General features: G+C 46.2%; 1 protein-coding gene and 1 long non-coding RNA gene across 2 annotated transcripts in view; both read right to left on the reverse strand.

The window, feature by feature from the left end:
* LOC310697820 (androgen receptor-like) overlaps positions 1 to 10,172 on the reverse strand; it is a gene marked incomplete at its 3' end in the record, with an annotated part of 181,007 nt that extends 170,835 nt beyond the window's left edge. Inside the window, exon 1 of the mRNA XM_083484448.1 lies at positions 8,449 to 10,172. Coding sequence (XP_083340574.1) covers positions 8,449 to 9,338 — 890 coding nt within the window. The 5' untranslated portion in view covers positions 9,339 to 10,172. The remainder of the gene's footprint in view (positions 1 to 8,448) is intronic.
* The window catches only part of LOC310697712, a 1,172,922-nt gene that overhangs the window by 335,408 nt on the left and 819,148 nt on the right, over positions 1 to 18,366 (reverse strand). The window lies entirely within an intron of this gene.

Genomic DNA, 18,366 nt, shown 5'->3' on the forward strand with positions numbered 1-18,366 from the left:
TCCCTTGTTCTGAATAGGATTCCTCGCAAGAAAAGGGAAAAGTTGACAGCTATGCACTAGAAAGCATGCAGCCTATCAGTCCTAGAGCTAGACAATTGGATAGGGTAGCCTCTCAGAAGGCTCAATGTGTTGGGATCGCCGCTTGGCCAAGCTGATAAAACTCATTTTCCGGCCGAGCCTTTGTAATCGCCCTCCCAACGAATAATTAACGACCTGAGCCTCTGATAAGGCCTCAGGCACATTCCATTCAGCAGAGAATCCAAAATAACACACGGAACTGATGAGATTTATGGCTACATCGCTATGCTTTATTTCTTACTACGCAGACAGCAAAGAAATATACATACTCTTCTCTATGAAAAGCAGAGAGCAACTGAAACAAAGGAACAGGAAACCACTAACGTCACATCCCGTCTCCTCTCCCATGAGACTTCCAACAGCCTGGAATGTCTCTGGAATGTAAACAGAGTCCTGTGACTCTATGCAGCTGCTCAGTGGCAAACAGAAACTAACACAATGGTGGAGGGATCACGTGGTTAGGAGACGGGAGGACAGGAATAGCTAGAGGGAAGTGGGAGGAACTCAACTGGGAGCACCTGCATGGTGAGAATGGACGCTGGATTTTGTGCTGTGTTTAATAAACCTTTCTGTTGCTGTAAAATACTGCTTTTGCTTTGTGCTGTTATCTACAGAGATGGGGGCGGGATAAGCCTTGCCTTGCAGCCTGACATAAGCCCTGATAAGGACATCTGTTGATGGGGAAATTTTTCATTGCCTAGCAACTTGTTCAAGGCCATTTACAAGTTTCTTCTAGAATATTCCGACAATCACAATCTTCTCAGAACTGTTGGGAAAAGAGGCACCTTTCTCCACCTATGGTGGGGCTGCCCACAGGGTTTTTGTGGGGATTAAATGAAGAGGGGAAGAACCATGTATGAAACCGTGACCTTCCTGGAGCAAAAATGTGGGCTATAAATGCAAATTAATAACAATACATCTTAAGGTCTTAATAAGTAGACAAATTGTTCTCACGCCCACAGTTTCCCCACACACCCCTAGTTAGTTAAAATACTTTTTAACCCTACCACGGCAGCTAACATGAAAATAGAAAATGGTTATCAAAAAAGCTCAGCAATAAAATCTAGAGGGGGGAAAACAGGACGAATAAGACATTTCAGTGACATTTAGTTCTACTCTGAGTTTCAAGGTTGATCCAAGATGTCGTCCTGGGTTTCCCACATCTTCCCATTTAAACTAATGTGATAATAAATCCAAATTATTTATTGGGTTCCCAGTGTTACTGAACATGGTTACTTGATCCTAGAAGTGGAACAGGGAAGTTCAAAACTCAGCAAGTGTTTCAAGAAGCATAAATAACTGTCCTCCCAGATTGAGTTTTTTACCTCAACGAAGGTAACCTCCGGTTGCGGGCAGGATCCGTTCCAGAGCTCTGGTCGGATCCCGATGTCTCCGCAACCGGAGGGACCACTTCTGCACATGCGCATGCGGCAAAACACTTCTGGGTTTGCTGCTTTCGCAACCCGAAATTTACGTTACCCAAGGGTAACGTGAGCGCAGGTGCCACTGTATTATTATTATTATTATTATTATTATTATTATTATTATTATTATTATTATGTTAATGGGGGTGAGGGAAAGGTCTGCAAGGGTCTTTCACTTGTGTTTGCTGAAACGTAAGTGGGAGCCCTGATTGCACAGCGGATCCGACTAGGGTTCAAGCAAATTTGAGCAGGAAACCTTGCAGTGCAGCCTTGCTCAATGCAAGAAGGTCAAGAACTAAGCTGTTGGAGCTGATGCAGGTGGGGATGTCGCTGCTGTGATCCCACCCATGGTTTGAATGTTCATGGGTTCAGCTGAAAGTGTGCACCTGCCTCACGAAGTGTGGCAACCTGGTATACTGGCACTATGTACCACAATCCTGCTTCATGCATTCCGTGTGTGTGTGTGTGTGTGTGTGTGTGTGTGAGAGAGAGAGAGAGAGAGAGAGAGAGAGAGAGAGAGAGAGAGAACATGTGAACCTAAGAAAAGCCCTGCTGGATCAGGCCAATGGCCCATCCAGTTCAGAATCCTGTGTTCACAGTGGCCAACCAGATGATCCAAAGGGAACCAGCAAGCAGGATTTGAGCACAAAAGCTCTTCTCCATCCACCTTCTCCAGGCCATGGATAATTTCATAAACGTCTATCATACTGTGTCTTATTCATCTTTCCTCTAAACTAAAAAGTCCCAAATGCTCCAGCCTTTCTTCATAGGGGAATTGCTCCATCCCCTTGATAATTTTGGTTGCCCTTTTCTGAACCTTTTCCAGCTCCACAATACCATTTTGGGGGTGAGGTAATCAATTGTTTCTACAAGGGTCTCCTGCAGATGCCACTATATCAGGAAGTCCATTTCATATGTTGTAGGAATCAGGGCTTGAATGTGAAGGCACATACCTTTGGATCTCCCTTCCAGTGGCATAGCGGGGGGGGGGGGCAGAGAGGCGGTGGCCCTGGGCACAAAATTCTGAGAGGCTGTACCCCACAACAGGCTCCCTTGTGTGGCTGAGCTCCTGCTGCCTTCCGGAACCACAGGGAGGCAAGCTGCACCTGGGCAGGGGCCTTCAGGACAGGAGTGGTGCCTCCTTCTCCTTGTGGCCAGCAAAGGGATGTCTGACCATGCCATGCCCCTGGGCTGGCTGAGCTGGGAGGTGGCAAAACCACCAAGCCAAAAAGGCATGCAGCTGCCACCACCATTAGCAGCAGTGCTGGCAGCCATGTGCCTTGTGGGCTCTGCACATGCCCCCACCCCGGTTGCCCAATCCACCAAGGGGGCACAACATTTGCCCCACCCTGAGCACCGGCAACCCACATTATGGCATTGCTCCCTCCTGTTACATATCAGGCCTGTGTCATGTTCATTATCCAGTTGTTGCCTGCTGAATCCTTGTTTTCAAAAGGCTCTTAAAGTGGATTTTTTAAAAAAAATCCAGTCTGTGTCTGTTTCGGATTCAAAATCGTTTTCATACGTATATTGAAGTGTTTTTTAGATTTTTTTTGCTGTTAAATTTCTCTGAGATGTTTCAGAGGAAATGAGTCACAAATGTATTCATGTAATTAATATATTGTGACTAAGGATACTGTGAGCTACGGTAATTATGTCCTGCCTGGAAAAGATGGACTTAGAAAGCTTTTCTGCTTAGTCTGAAGACCACCTCCCTCTCAAATACAAAATCAGCTGATAAACAAGATAAAAGCCCTTGAGGCTGGAGAAGGGGGTGGGGGGAGACACACAAATAACTAAGGACTAAGGTAAAGGACCCCTGGACGGTTAAGTCCAGTCAAAGGTGACTATGGGGTTGCGGCGCTCATCTCGCTTTCAGGCCGAGGGAAACGGCGCTTGTCCACAGACAGCTTTCCAGGTCATGTGGCCAGCAGGACTAAACCACTTCTGGCGCAACGGAACACTGTACAGTGGTACCTCGGGTTACATACGCTTCAGGTTACAGACTCCGTTAACCCAGAAATAGTCTTCAGGTTAAGAACTTTGCTTCAGGATGAGAACAGAAATCATGCTCCGGCAGCGCGGCAGCAGCAGGAGGCCCCATTAGCTAAAGTGGTGCTTCAGGTTAAGAACAGTTTCAGGTTAAGTACGGACCTTCGGAACGAATTAAGTACTTAACCTGAGGTACCACTGTAACAGAAACCAGAGCACATGGAAACGCCGTTTATCTTCCGGCCCAAGCGGTACCTATTTATCTACTTGAACTGGAGTGCTTTCGAACTGCTAGGGCAGGAGCTGGGACAGAGCAACAGGAGCTCACTCCATCGCAGGGATTCAAACCACCAACCTTCTGATTGACCCTCCTCCATGAATATAGCTGTTTACTTGGCCGTTTTCCTATGTCGTGAAGGATGAAACTTCAATTCAGTGGAGCAGGGTCAAGATATTAACTGGTATGCATGAAATTTCAGATATAGCTATATAATCCCTAGTGTAGTAAGATAAGACCTTTGGAGCAGGCATTAAAAAAAAATTAAAAATTATGAACCACCCTACTAGATAGGCCATTGGCCTGATCCAGCAGTCAGGCTCTTGTGCTTCTCCCTAAACTATAAAGCCCCAAACACGTTTGCTTTTCCTCCCATAGGAGCTTCTTCAAATGCTTGGGTGGTTTTGGTTGTCATCTTCTGCACACTTCGCAGTTCCTGTTGGGATTCATCTGTCTCAGGAAAAAATGGATGATGGATGAAAGATGAAGAGAGCAGGTTAGAGTTACAGGAGGGGGGAAAGGGGAGCAAGGAGGCAAAAGGGAAAGCAGCAAGCAAGCAGAGGGAGGGAGGGAGACAAATGGACCAACGGAGGAAGAGGGCTGGAGATGGAGGAGAGCAGACCCAACCCAATGGCCATGGAGGAAGTCACTAGGGGAGCACAAAAGGCAGTGAAAAGCAAACCTTTTGAGTTTCTGGTCCATGGTCTCTCTGGCCTTCAGAAGCGCCAATGCAGCTCCTTACAAAGACTCAAGGGATTGGAGGGGGTGTATGTGCCAATACAGCTCCTTGCCAAGGGCACAAGGGATTCTAGGTACCCCTATGTTTCCACTGACTTGCAATTACTACTTGTGCTGCCAAGATCATATATGAGACCAGTTCTTTGGACAATATATCTGTTAGTATGTGAGCGCCAACTCTTGGGGTTCCTTTTCTTTGTCTCAGCAGAGTTCCTCAGGCAGCCACACTGACTCACACAGACACTGACGGCCTCACCACACTGCATGCCCTGATAAGGACACCTGTTGCTGGGGAGAATTAGTGTTGCTAAGCAACTGTTCAAGGCTGTGCTTTGAGGCTCGTTACAAGTTCCTTTTGGCAATACACCAACAACAGCTACAATTGTATCATCAAAAATATTCAATAACATTACCGTAGTTTTGGACAACAAACAATAGTTTCTTCAGTAATACAGTATTTATCATTTCTGCCAAAATTAAATACCAATAATCTTGCACCAATTTACATTCCTACCAGAAAACCACCAATCCTTTCTGATATCCATGTTTCAGCTGCTGTGTTTAAAGATGCAGGAGGATAAGACTTGCAGAGGGAGGTCCAGCACCCCACTTGTCACTTTCCCCCCAGGATAACAAGGAACCATTAATGAGCACTCTCTCGGTTCGGTCAGTCAGCCAGCTACAAATCCACCTAACAGTTACTTCGTCTAGCCCACATTTTGTTAACAATTTTAACAATTTCTCTGCAAGAATGTCATGGAGGACAAGCTACACTATGTCCACAGCTTTTCCGATACACCAAGCCTGTAACTCTACCAAAAAAAGAAATGTGATTTGTCTGGCATGACTTGTTTTTGAGACTCCCATGGCAGATCTTAGTAATCACAGCATCCTTTTCTAAGCACTCACAAACAAACTGTTTAATGATCTGTTCTAGATGTCAAGCTGATCGGTTGGTACTAGGTACCTGTCAAATGAGCCTCATCAACTCAGAGAATGACCTGCAATGCTCCTGCAAATGATCTCAAGCTGGGGTGTGAGGGTTCAGTTGAACCCTGAGGTACCCTGGGCCTAAGATGCTCAGGTCTTTGTAACTTAATACAAGGACCTTGAGCCTGTATGGTAGGAGACAGGAAGCCAGTGCAGCTGTTCTAAAAATGGTGTCCCCAGCCAGAAGTTCCCATCAGCAATCTGGCCACAGCATTCTTACCCCAGCTGGAACTTCCAAACCAGGCCCAAGGGCAGCCCCACATAGAGCTCACTGCAGTAATCCAGCTTTAATGTTACCAACACATGGACTACAGTGGCCAGGCTGTCCCTGCTCAGGAACTGGCCAACCAGTCAAATATGTTAAGTGTTAAATCACTTTTGGAATTGCAGCCCCGGGAGAGGAATGGGGGGTGTGTTTCCTAACACCTCTCAGGACACTTAACAAACTACAATCCCCTGGATGTTTTGGAGTAAGCCATGGCTGGTTACAATGGCATGATGACACTTTAAATATATAGTTTAGTTGGGCCTCACACACCCAAACCTTCCTGGCACTGGAAATAAAGTGAGGTTGGAGAACTCTCAAAGACACCACAATCAAAGAGATTTGCAACCAAGCTAAATAGCCCCAGGGTCTCATAGCATAGCATTATTGAGCTGGAAGGGACCCAGGGGTCATCTAGTCCAATCCCCTGCAATGCAGGAATCATAGCTAACAAATAATAGACCCATCATGGAATTGTAGGGTCTGCTAAGAGACTACAATTAAACACTTTTAAATTGCATTTTGTTTTAATGGGAAATAATTTCAGCACTTTCTTGATTCACCCATTGAAATGAATGGGACTAAAAAATGGTGGAAAGGTGACTCTAGTCTGTTTTTTATTATAAGTAGGGAGGGGACAAGCTGACAATCTTCTATCAAATTGCTCAGTAAAAAATAAACCTGTTCCCAATTTGCAGCATTACAGGAAAAGACACAGGGATCATGAATAGCTTATTGAGCAGCTGTCACATAATTTTTAAAAACCTCATTAATGTTGTTTTAAAAATACGGTAACTTCTTATTGTAGTTGCATTTAGTTATTTTGCTTTATTGGGTAGATCTATGTCACTCACCACCACCAAAGTTCTGACTGCAGGCCTTATGACTGGGGTGGAGAGGGAGAGGAGACATCACCATCTGTCCAATGGAGCTGCAGTCCAGTTTCCCGTAAAATGAAAACAAGCTTTTCTATACTTGCCCGTAAGCAATCCATTAGGCCAGCCATCTGCACAAGCAAGATTCAGCTGTTCTGTTTTGAGGCAAGTGGGTTTTACCATCCAACAATAATGTGAGAAATAAATATTATTTAACAGCTCAGACTGTAATGCTTTAAAATTGCAACGGGGCCACGAGTTGCAAATGTAAAGGTCTAATCCAGCTCCATTGACGTCAATTGGAAGCCTTTCCATTAGATTCCACAGAGGGTTGGATATGGCCCAAAAAAACTATTAGGAAGGGAAAGGGTAGTCAACTACTGTGCTTAGAAAGTATATTATTTAAAATAAAAAATAAAAAAACACTTGGGAAGCCTAGCTTAATTCTCATCCCCAATCTATGAAATTTCTATATCTGAAGCTCCCAAAATGTTTCCCATGGGTGTGGGTGTGTGCAAAATTGATACGTTGAATTCAAGGATGAGATTCCGATGGGAATTTAAATACTCCCTAAAAGTCCAACCCAAGTCAAAAACAATTTCTTGGGAAGCAACTGAAATGTTACAGTCACAGTTCCAGGTATTAGGCATGCAAAATCTTCCATTCTGGCCTATTTCCACTTTGTCCTGGACGGAACCGATTCTTGCTGTGTGTACAAAATGGCCCAAATAGAAGGGTGGTTTAGGCATAATACAGTTGGATTCACACATGAATCAACTTTTGATCCGGGAGACCCAACCCCTTTTCCCCTGACTCTAAAGTTTCTATGGGTCAACACCAATGCATCGCCTAAGATGCTTGCAAGCACCACACAGGTACCATTTGCGTTACTCACCAATAGTTTAAGGCTACTTATGGACAGTGACCCTTCCATGAAAATGAGGACTGGGGCAAGGGAGAGGGAGAGGGAGTTTGCAGGCCAGAGCACAGGGCAGCATGACAGCTGTGCTTTTATCACTGAGCTGCATTTCTAGAAGGCAGGACAAAATGGTGGGCAGCTGAAGTCTTCAAACCAAAAGCAGCCCAATATGAGATTCATGCCTACACACAAAGGGGTTCTCTCTGTGCCAACGTTTCAAAGTCCTAGGTAGGTTCAGAGTATGGAAATTCTGGCACAAGCACCTTCCCAAACGAGTCATGAGAGAAGCAACGGCAGTGAACTCTACCAGAATCTCACTCAAAACAACAAAACAATGCTACGTTCAGGCAGAGGAATCCAACTGTATTAGGAATCCAAAAAGTCACTATAGCCAATGAAATCAACACTTCAAAAAATTCCCCCAAAATCCTGATGTTCAGAGTCAGTCTAACGAAAGATGCATCATCATCAGGACTGAACAAACTGACAATTTACCCCAATAAAACTGATGTGGGCTTTTTAAAATGTGGTTTTTCTACACCCGATTGACAAGCTCAGCAGGTAGGCTGCAAACCTGATGGTCTATACCTGTCAATAGCTCCAAAGCAGGGTGGGCCTTGAACCAGCTACCCTTAGATTGAAGCCTTCCTTTGGACCCCTGGCCTGCACCAATTCACACCCAAGCAAATTGCAGGAGATGTGCTCAAGAGTTCATGCAATCCACACACACCCAACCAACCTAAAATAAAACTCAGGCTAAAAAATACTGGTTGCAAGCCTCCCCCTTCTTTTTGAAAGCCTGGGATCTTTCCCCTCCAACTCATCTACAAGAGTTTTGCAAAACCCTACCAGCCTTTGGCGAGGACGGTCTTTGCATGTTAGCCCTTTACCTCATGTCTCCGTAGGCCCCTGTGTAGCTCTCCATCCACGGAGGGAGCTCCGTCTTGATGCAGTCAGCGGCAGGGGCAAAGGGCATCCTGCCCACCATGCCCCCGGGGTACAACACATTGGATGGTTGGAGCGTGGCACCCTCTTGTTCCAATGGGCCCTGGCTCCTGGCATAGCCAAAATAGGCGGGGGGGCCACCTTCATAGAGTTGCCCTTCCTCGGTGAAGAAGTGGTGCCGTCTCTGGCCGGGAGGGCCAGCATAGTGGGGCGCCAAGGCAGCAGGCACGTCTCCAGCACGCCGGCACTGCGGCTCCCAAGCAGCACTGCCGGGTGCGTACTCCAAGGGGCTCTCTAGCTTGATGCACCCCCCATGGGAGGCTAGGGCCAGCTGAAAGTTGTAGTAGTCGCAGTTCGGGAAGGTCCCCAACAGCTCCTCCAGCTCCAGAGAGCACTTGTAGAGGCTTGGGTGGCCCGGCACGTCCATGGCCAGCACGCCCTCACCACCACCAGCGCCTCCCTTCTTGGCTTCCACGATCTTGCAGCCGTCCAGTGTCAGGGGCCGAGGGTGCGCGCCAGCGAACATGCTGTCGCCGTGGGTCGCCGCCATTTCGCCGACGCCGGGCGCATCGAGCGCTTCCACCGCCAAGCCCATGGAGGTGGAGACGGCTTTGCGCAGCTCCTTGGCACTCACGCCCAGGTAGTCAGTTTTGTCGGAAGGGGCTTCCTCACTTCTTCCGCGAGGCTCGCCTCCTTCTGCTTTTTGCTGAAGACTGCTGTTGCCCAGAATGTCTTTGAAGTCCCCGGGACGACTCTGGAAAGAGAAGCCTCCCAGCAGGGCCAGAGAATACGGAGACGAGGGCGAGGACAAGGACGCCTCCCCCCCCCCCCCCATCGGGGGACTGCAGCGTTTTGCTCACCTGGGACTGCTCTTCCAGCAGCAGGTAAGAGGGCGAACCCGAGTCTTGCTGGTAGGCGCTGAGCTCTTGCAAGTGGGACCCCGAGGAAGACGACCCTTCCGTCGCGGACGCCGACGCCTGGTGGTTGGGGCCAGCCTCCTCTCGCAAGGATCCGGGGCTCTGAAACACTTCGCGGACATTCTTAAACAGGTTCTGGAAGGCGCTCCGAAAAGCCTTCGCTGGCGGCCGAGGATTGACCCTGCCCAGACTGACGGGCACGTCCATGATCTCTCCTGGATGCTGATGTCGCTGGAGGGCAGGGCGGTGGGGGTCAGCCTGCTGTGCTACTTCTCTTTGGCCCGGGACAGGTCCTGGAGACTCCTCGACTGGGCGGGGTGTCAGCTGAGAGAACCAGGCTCTTCTACTAGCTTCCGACGGAGACCAGTAGCCGCAGGGCCACCCTTGGATCGTGGGGCGCACGCGAGGCGCTCCTAAGTTGGAGCAGGTGTAGTGTCAATGGTATGCGTGAGAAGAGCCGGTCGACCCTGGCCTATCGGATCCGACGTCCCCTGCCTCTGGAAAAGTAGAAGTCAAGGCTCTACTCCGCTGGTGGTGGGGGGTTCTTTTTTGTTTTTTCAACCTTCCCAGCCGGAGCAAAGACGCAGTCGTTGGCAGTTGCTGCTGCTGCTGCTGCTGCTGCTGCTGCTGTTGTAAACTGACGCCTCTTGCAGGGGTGAGCTGAAGTTACAATCGGGAGAGAGAGAACGGACGGACTGACGCTTTGGAGGCAAGGCAGACGAACCACCCGAAGAAAATGAACTCGAGCGCGCAGGGAGGGCGGAGACAGAGGCGGACGTTGGCGAACCGGAGGGAGGCTTGTGAGTCAGAAGGCCGGGGAGGAGAGGCTAGACTGGCCGCCCAATCGGCTCAGCGGCCGAGGAGATCCCCTGGATCCGGGGCGTAGAGATCGGCAACAAGTCGCGGTTTGTGGGATATGAACAGGAGAAGTGGCTTCCCTGGGCTGGCCACACCGCGCGCGCTCGCGCTCGGCTTCGCTGCAGAGCCGTAGCTACGGGCGCCGGTAAGCGGCGGAAGCCAGCCGGGTTTTTTTGCCCTGGGTTGTTTCAAAAATGTGTCCTTTGTTCGTTCCCTGGATAGGCAGAGCCCAATTTCCTATCAAGGAATAGAGTCAGGAGCAACGAGAGTAGGTAAAACCAGGCTTTATTTCTAAAACATTATCTCAAAAGAATTAAATCTATCTTTTCCCCTTTGTCCATATCAAGTGGACACAACTTTTGTGTCAGAGTCCAATTCATTAAATTTGCGCTTGCTGTTCCAAAAACAAAACAAAAACTTTCATTAGTGAAGTCAAGATTTTGAAGATGTGGCTTCTATTTTCACCTTGCACCTGTGATTTTCCACTTAATAAAATCTTCTGAGTTGCCACTTAACAAATATCAGGCTTTTACTGGTAAACCCCCAAAATTACTTGCTCTTGGAATACAAGGGAGTCAAAAACTGCATGAAAACGCAAAACATTTCTTTTTGTCCTGGCATAAACTTTGCAGTGTCTTTAACAAGGAGAGCATTAACTGTTGCTCTCAAGCCTTGTGGCCAATCCTTTCAGCTACACAGATCCAACCTTTTCAGTTTCTGGGTCAGAACTCCAGTTGTCTGCCCTTTTCCCTTTTCACGCACAAACACACACACACACACACACACAAACACACACACACACAGTTACAGTTCAAACATCTTCAGGGGATGCCTTCACTGGGAGTACACCTCATGAGCCTTCTAAACACAATCCGTGGCTCCAGAGCCCTACACAAAATGACCCCCCCCCCCTTGATGCTTCTCATGAAGAGAAACCTAAGGGTACCATAGTCAAAATCCAGATGTGGCAACAAAAAGAGCTAACCATTTCCAAAATCTCACACAGCTGTCTTCCACTGGCTCTTTAATCAAACAGATAGCTTGCTTTCTTCTGTCTGGCATCATAAACTCAGGACTGTAGAGCAGGAAAAGGGACTCCTGAGGGTCATCCAGTCCAAGCCTCTGCAATGCAGAGGATGTCGACCAAAGCATACATAACAAATGTCCATTTCTTGCTCAAAAGCCTTTGCTGAGAGCCTCTTATGAAAAAACCCTCCAATGAAGGAGAGTCCACACTCTTGCTAGGTGTTTCAAGCAAAAGTGGCGAATCCCTTGCTCAGCCTGGTGGTTTCGGCCCATACCATTGATGTTCACTGCCTTTTCAAACTGTAGGATAGAGACTTCAGAGTAACATAAGAGTAACATAAGGAATATAATAGACATAATAGAATATATGGAGGCCAGGAATGACAAGCAAACAGCTCTGATGTTTATTGAGGCGGAGAAGGCCTTTGATAACAACTCATGGATTTAACTCATGTTTAAATTGAAGAATGACAATGGGAGAGTGTGGTAGATCTCAGGCTACTTTTGGTTGAACATGCCTTCTCTACATCACAAAAATCTGCTGAGGAACCTGAATCAATGAGGGCTCACAACTGCATCTTGCGCCCATCTGGGAACTGTAGCACCCCAAGCACTGTGAATCCAGGAATAGCCAGTGGCAACTTGCCCCTTTCCCAGTCCTAGGGCCCTCACAGGAACTGGGGGTGGGCGTTTCCCACCTGCTGCTTCGCTGGGCCTGCCCTTCTCTCAGCACTGGCTCCAGAAAGAGTTCACGGGTGTCTTGGCTGGACAATGTCTGGCAAAGTGATTCGGCTTCCCACAGTACAAGCAAAGTCTCTCTCTCCTCTTTTTGTCTTTTTCTCCTCTTGAGACACAGGATGGCGCCAATCTGCATAGCCTCACAGGTTCATTCCTCATTTTGCTCCCAGGCCTTCTCCCTGGAATGCGTGGAATTCCAAACAGCTTCACCTGCGGCCTGATAGCAGCTCCTCTGCTCCTTTCTCTCTTGCAAGCACTGGTCAATTCTCAAGGCTGCTGGCATCAACGCCTCCAGGGAACTGGGGGGGGGGGGGAGAATCCATTCTTACCAACTCATTCAGCAGGGTTTCACTCAGCCCTGCATGGTAAATAGCCATCAAGGCTTCCTGATACCACGCTAGCTCCTGCGACAGCAAACTGAACTGTGTAATGTACTCCATTACTGAGTTAGACCCCTGCTTCAGCTTCATTAGCTTTTGTGTATTTGCAGGTTTCCACTGTGGGTCCTGGAACATGGACTCGAGATGAGTCATAAAACTGTCTGATTTCAATAAACAAGGGTGTTGATTAATTAGTAAAGGAGTCACTCAGCGTCTGGCGGCTCCTTCCAGAAGATTAATTACAATAAACACACATTTTTGTCTGACATCTTGCCTCACCTTCAAAAACATTTCTACTTTCACTTTAAACCCAAGCAACTCAGAGGTCTGTCCACTGAACTTTGATGGGGGAATTGGGGGTGGGGGTGGGTCTTACTGACTGTCTCTGCGTTTCTGCCATCATTCTGACCATTTCCGCATTTTGAGATTGAACGGCACTCATCAAATGTTCTACATGTCCTCTCAGCATTAAATTCTGTTGTAAAAGCCATTGAAATGGCTCCTTTCAGTTATCAGTGTTGGCAGGCTGCCCGCCGGCAGCTCCTGCACCGTCTGTCATGATTTATGACTTAACCAGCAATTTAAGAGGACTTGGGACAATCTGTCAGGATGTTGTCAGCGGCTACTGGTTGGTTGCCCAGGAAATTATAAAGAGAAGGAAAAGTTTCTTACAGTTCTTTTTTATTTCAAACTTTACAAAGAGAGACTATAGAACTTAGCCTCTTGGATAATGACATTGTCCTGAGTGAATCTCCACCCCCTGTCACTCCCACTTCCTCATTCATCATCATCATCACCTCCTGTACAGGTGCTGCTAAGTGCCCTCTGTCTTCAAGCTCTTTGCTCTCCTACTTTTAAGGCTCGCCGGATTCTAGGAGATGGTGGGTCTGGAATGCTTTCTAGTGACAACTTGTCAGCCAGCTTCTGCTCCAGCTCTGCCTGCTCCTACTCACCCATTATTTCCCAACTTTCCCCCTCATCTTCCTCTGAGCTGTGACCTCCCGCAAACCACTGTTTCAAATCTTTACTGTTTTCCTCTTCCTCCTCCCTGGAAGGGTCAGGATGAGGAGGCGGTCTCCACCACTCCTTCTCCTCTGCCCAGCCCTTGACAGTGAAACATGGCGGTTTTTGCCACCAAACGTTGCAAAGGGCCTTTTGCTGGTGTTTGGTGCCACTTTGGAGTGAATTGGACAACATCGGTTTTTCGGCAAAATTGTGACCCCGCGGGTTAGGGTGCCAAAGGCTCACTTTATGGAACACAGTGAAACATGGGGTTTTCGCTGCCAAGCGTTACAGGGGGCATTTTGCTAGTCTTTGGCGCTGCTTCTGAATGAATCTGATGATGTCAGGTCTTTGGCGAAATCATGACCACAGGCGTTAGGACCTCAGAGGGTACATTTTGTGGGGTGCAGTGAAATGTGGGGTTTTCATTGCCAATCATTGTAGGGAGGCTGTTTTTAGTGTTTGGCACCGCTTTAGAGTGAATCGGTCAACATTAGGTTTTCGGCGAAACTGAGACTCTGCGTCCTGGCCAGGCCTGCATCTGTTGAACTTTTCTGGCTTTGCTTGGAGATAGAAGGTCTTGTTCCCGTCCCTAACAAACAACTTTCACATATTTCACTATTCAGGTCAACTTTACAAAGTTCAATTTCCATTCCTCTCACCAAACCTTTATTTGACAGGTCTGCTATAATCCTGAAGTCTCTATGTCCAAGCCTTTTTTGCCACAGATGAACACAGGTTGCACTTGAATTCTTCTTGACCATATTCACTCTCTCTTGACTTGTATCTAGCACAAAGACTCCATTGTTTTCAAAACCTTATGCATACAAAACTCCATTTTTGGTAACTGCACATTTGTTGCAATTAAAATTTACATTAAAACCATACATGGTCAGGGTTGGCACACTGAGCAAACTGTCTGTTAATTCCGGCAAGTAAACTACATCACTCACTTCATTACAAACAGTTTTTCTACCTGCAACACACTTGAGCAAACCTGCTCCTTTTCCTTGCACATATATGTTGTTACCATTTGCAACTATAACTGTAACTGATGAATTTTCACTTAACTCTCTGAAAAAGATTAACATCACACGTCATGTGCATGGAAGCTGCCAAATCAATTTACCAACTAGAAGAGTTACTGTTAATAGGATCAGTTTTCCTATAACTTGATATTGCTAGATAGTTCTGATGAACTGCAAAAGCATTTTTAGTTTGCAGCACCCTCATGTGTGCCTTCTTTCATGCCCCCATCTCTGCCAGAGAAACGGTGCCAGTGTAGGTGCTGATTTCCTGCAAGATCTTGCGAGATCTCATTAAGATGTTAAGGAGAGCAAAATATCTCATGAGATTTGGATGAGATCTTGCAAGCTCTTACAGGGAATCGGCTCCAAAGCCAGCACTGCAGTGCTGGTACAGCAGCCCCTCCAAGTGTCCCTATTTTCCAGGGACGTCCGTGATTTAGAGAAGATGTCCCAGTTTCTGATTTCATTCTGGAATGTTCTGCTTTTCCTTAGGATGTCCCTATTTTCATTGGATAAATGTTGGAGGGTATGAAGTTATCAGATCCCCGGAGCCATCTGAAGGCAATTTTGTATAGGGAAGTTTTTTAATGTTTAATGTTTAATTATGTTTTATATATGTTGGAAGCTGTTCAGAGTGTTGGGGCAACCCAATAGGATGTGTGGGTATAAATAGCAAAATTATAATTATGGAATGGGACTTCCCTATTTTCATCAGAGAAATGTTGGAGGATATGGTACAGCTGCAGTGCCACTGGCAGATGGCGCAGTGGTGGTGAGTATCCCATGGATGGTGGTGGTGTGGCAGAGCAGGGTGGCACTTCCTGATTTGCCTCAAATGGCGAAATGGGACGTATCACCCCTGACCTCAGGATTCCAGAATTTACAGTTGTCAGTTTTGAGGGAAGGTAGGTAAGCACCCACAGCCCAGTTGTGCTGGTCCCGGGGGGGGGGGAAGGTACTAATACCGTAGCCGAAGTTCAGTCCAGAGTCACTAGCAGGGTAGACGATCACTAGATGAGACGCGAGGTCCGAAACAAGGAGCCGGGCGGGGAAACAGGAACACTGGTAGGGCAGCAGCAGGAAGCCAGGCGGGGAACCGGAACACTGGTGGGTCAGCAGCGGGCAGCCGGGCGAGGAACAGGAACACCAGAGAGTCGGAAGCAGGAAGCCGGGCGAGGAACAGGCACACTGGGAGTGCAGATCTAGGTCTGGGCAAAAGCAGGTACTCCACAACGACGTTGCTCCCACAACCTGGGACCGGGCTGCCTGACCTTTATCTTCTTCTAAGGCTGGGGGCGGTCCCGGCCCCCAGGAGCCCCGCCTCTCCTGGCCTTAAGGCGAGCACTCCTCCTGGGAGAAACCAGTTCCCTTCGCCTCTCTGCCCTAAGCCTCTGCAGTTCAGGAGAGGCCGAAGGGTTACTGGGCCCCGGGGGAGGCTCACCTGTAGACACTGAGTCCTCCAGTACCTCTGGGGCCAGAATGGTTTCACCTGGTGCCTGCTCCTGAGGATCTGGCACAGGTGCAGGCTCCTCAGCATCTAGGCCTTGCCCCAGTTCAGCCGGCCCTGGAGGCGGGGACTCCTGTGCCGGCTGGGATTCCTCCGGTTCACTCTCAGACTCGGAATCCCAGGCCATCACACAAGTAAAGAATTCAATTAGCCTAATAAAAGATAAAATGGGTAATATTCACACTTTGATAAAATATAAGTTGAGAGTATTTCATGAGTTTTACCAAGAGTTATATTCAGCAGGTAACAATTCCATGGGGAAGGTGAAAGAATACATCAAGACACTGGAAGATAAAGCTAGAAAGTAGGGATAAAGAGGTTATGGAACAACCAATTTCAGGAAAAAAAATAGAGGAGGTTATAGGGTAACTAAAAGGGGGGAAAGCCCCAGGAGCAGATGGATCGGGAATGGAATATTATAAAGTATTTTAAAATATATTGGCTCCTAAATTAAAAGTATTATATAATTCAGTAATCAAGGGTGAGAGGATCCCTTCCATCATGGGAACAATAAATAATTATCTTAATTCCAAAACCAGGAAAAGATTTGAAGGACCCAGGATCGTACAGGCCAATTTCCCTAATAAAGCAAGATGCTAAAATATTGACCGGAATAATGGCAGAAAGGATGAATAATTTCATATATAAATAAAAACCAATGTGTCTTTGTAGCAGGAAGACAGATGTCTAGTTTAATAGGAAGAGTATTGAATAAAATAGATATAATAAGAAGAAATAAATTGAAAACTGGTATAGTAGCATTGGATATTTTCAAGGCTTTTGACTGTGTAGAATGGCTGGCTTTAAAAATGATTATACAAATCTTAGGATTTGAAGAACGATTTAAGGGATTAATAGATTCAATTATATTTGAGGAACAAGGCATATGTTGTAGTGAACGATGGTATAACAGAACAAATAACACTAGCCTGGGGCACAAGACAAGAATGCCCCCTTTCCCCAATTTTATTTGTATTGGTCATTGAAACTCAGGCCAATGTAATTAGAGAAGATGGAAATATAAGAGGAATAAGCAATAACAGAAAAGAGAAAATAAGCTTATTTGCAGATGACAGCTTGTTAACAATCAAAAATACGTTGGAAAATATGCAGGTAATAGGGGCACATTTGAAAAAAAATTAGAGAAGCAATAGGGTTGCAAATTGGTCCAAATCAGAGATTATTACATTTAACTATAAAAAAATTCCTTCCAGTAGCACCTTAAAGACCAACTAAGTTAGTTCTTGGTATGAGCTTTCGTGTGCATGCACACTCGAAAGCTCATACCAAGAACTAACTTAGTTGGTCTTTAAGGTGCTACTGGAAGGAATTTTTTTATTTTGACTATGGCAGACCAACACGGCTACCTATCTACTACATTTAACTATGATGAAGATGAAAAATGAATTTTTTGAAGGATATAAAAATAAATGTAAAATTAAGAAAGTTAATAAATTACTCGGGAATAAATATAACAAGAAATTTAGAAAAATTTAGAACAAGTGAATTTTAATAAATTTAAGAAATAAATTAAGGAAAATATGACAACCCCCTGGCAGCGAGCCGTCTGGCAAGCAGTAAGAAGTCTATGTCAGTTCAAGATAGCCGGAGCTGGAGCCAGAGCTCCTGGTGTTTTTTGAAAAAACAAATTGAAATAATGGGACTCGGAGAAAGATTTGAAAAGGGGATAGAGGCGATTTATCATAATCAAAACGCAAGGTTGATAATAAACGGAAATCTCACAGAAAACATCAAGATTGCTAAGGGTATGAGACAGGGGTGTCTCTTATCTCCATTGCTGTTCATTTTGGTTTTGGAAATGCTCATGCAAATTTTGAGAAAAGGGGAAAAATAAAAGGAGTTGTAATACGTGAAAAATCATACAAAGTAAGATCCTATGTGGACGATCTAATAGTAACAACAGAGAACCCAAAACAAAGTATTCCAGCTGCTATAGACGTGATTAACAAATATGGAAGACTGGCAGGTTTTAAGATGAACTACCAAAAAACTAAATTACTAACTAAAAATATGAGGGCTGAGGAAGGATTTGCAAGAAACTACGGGTCTGGAGATCAAAAGTAAAGTAAAATACCTGGGAATTTGGATATCGACAAAATGTATTAATTTATATGAGGATAACTATGTCAAAACGTGGAAGGATATAAAGAAGAACATGGAAATTTGGAACAGACTCCACCTCTCTCTCTGGGGCAGAATCTCAGTAGTTAAAATGAATATCCTTCCAAAAATGATTTTCCTATTTCAAACAATTCCAATTCTGGGAGGAATGAAATGCTTCCAGGAATGGAGGAGAGATATCGCGAGATTTATATGGAATGGAAAAAAGTCGAGAATTAAACATCAGCTACTTATAGACCAGAGGGAGAGAGAAGGCTTTGGACTT

Source organism: Podarcis liolepis, assembly GCF_965112155.1.
Source record: "Podarcis liolepis genome assembly, chromosome: W".
NCBI classification, from domain to species: domain Eukaryota; kingdom Metazoa; phylum Chordata; class Lepidosauria; order Squamata; family Lacertidae; genus Podarcis; species Podarcis liolepis.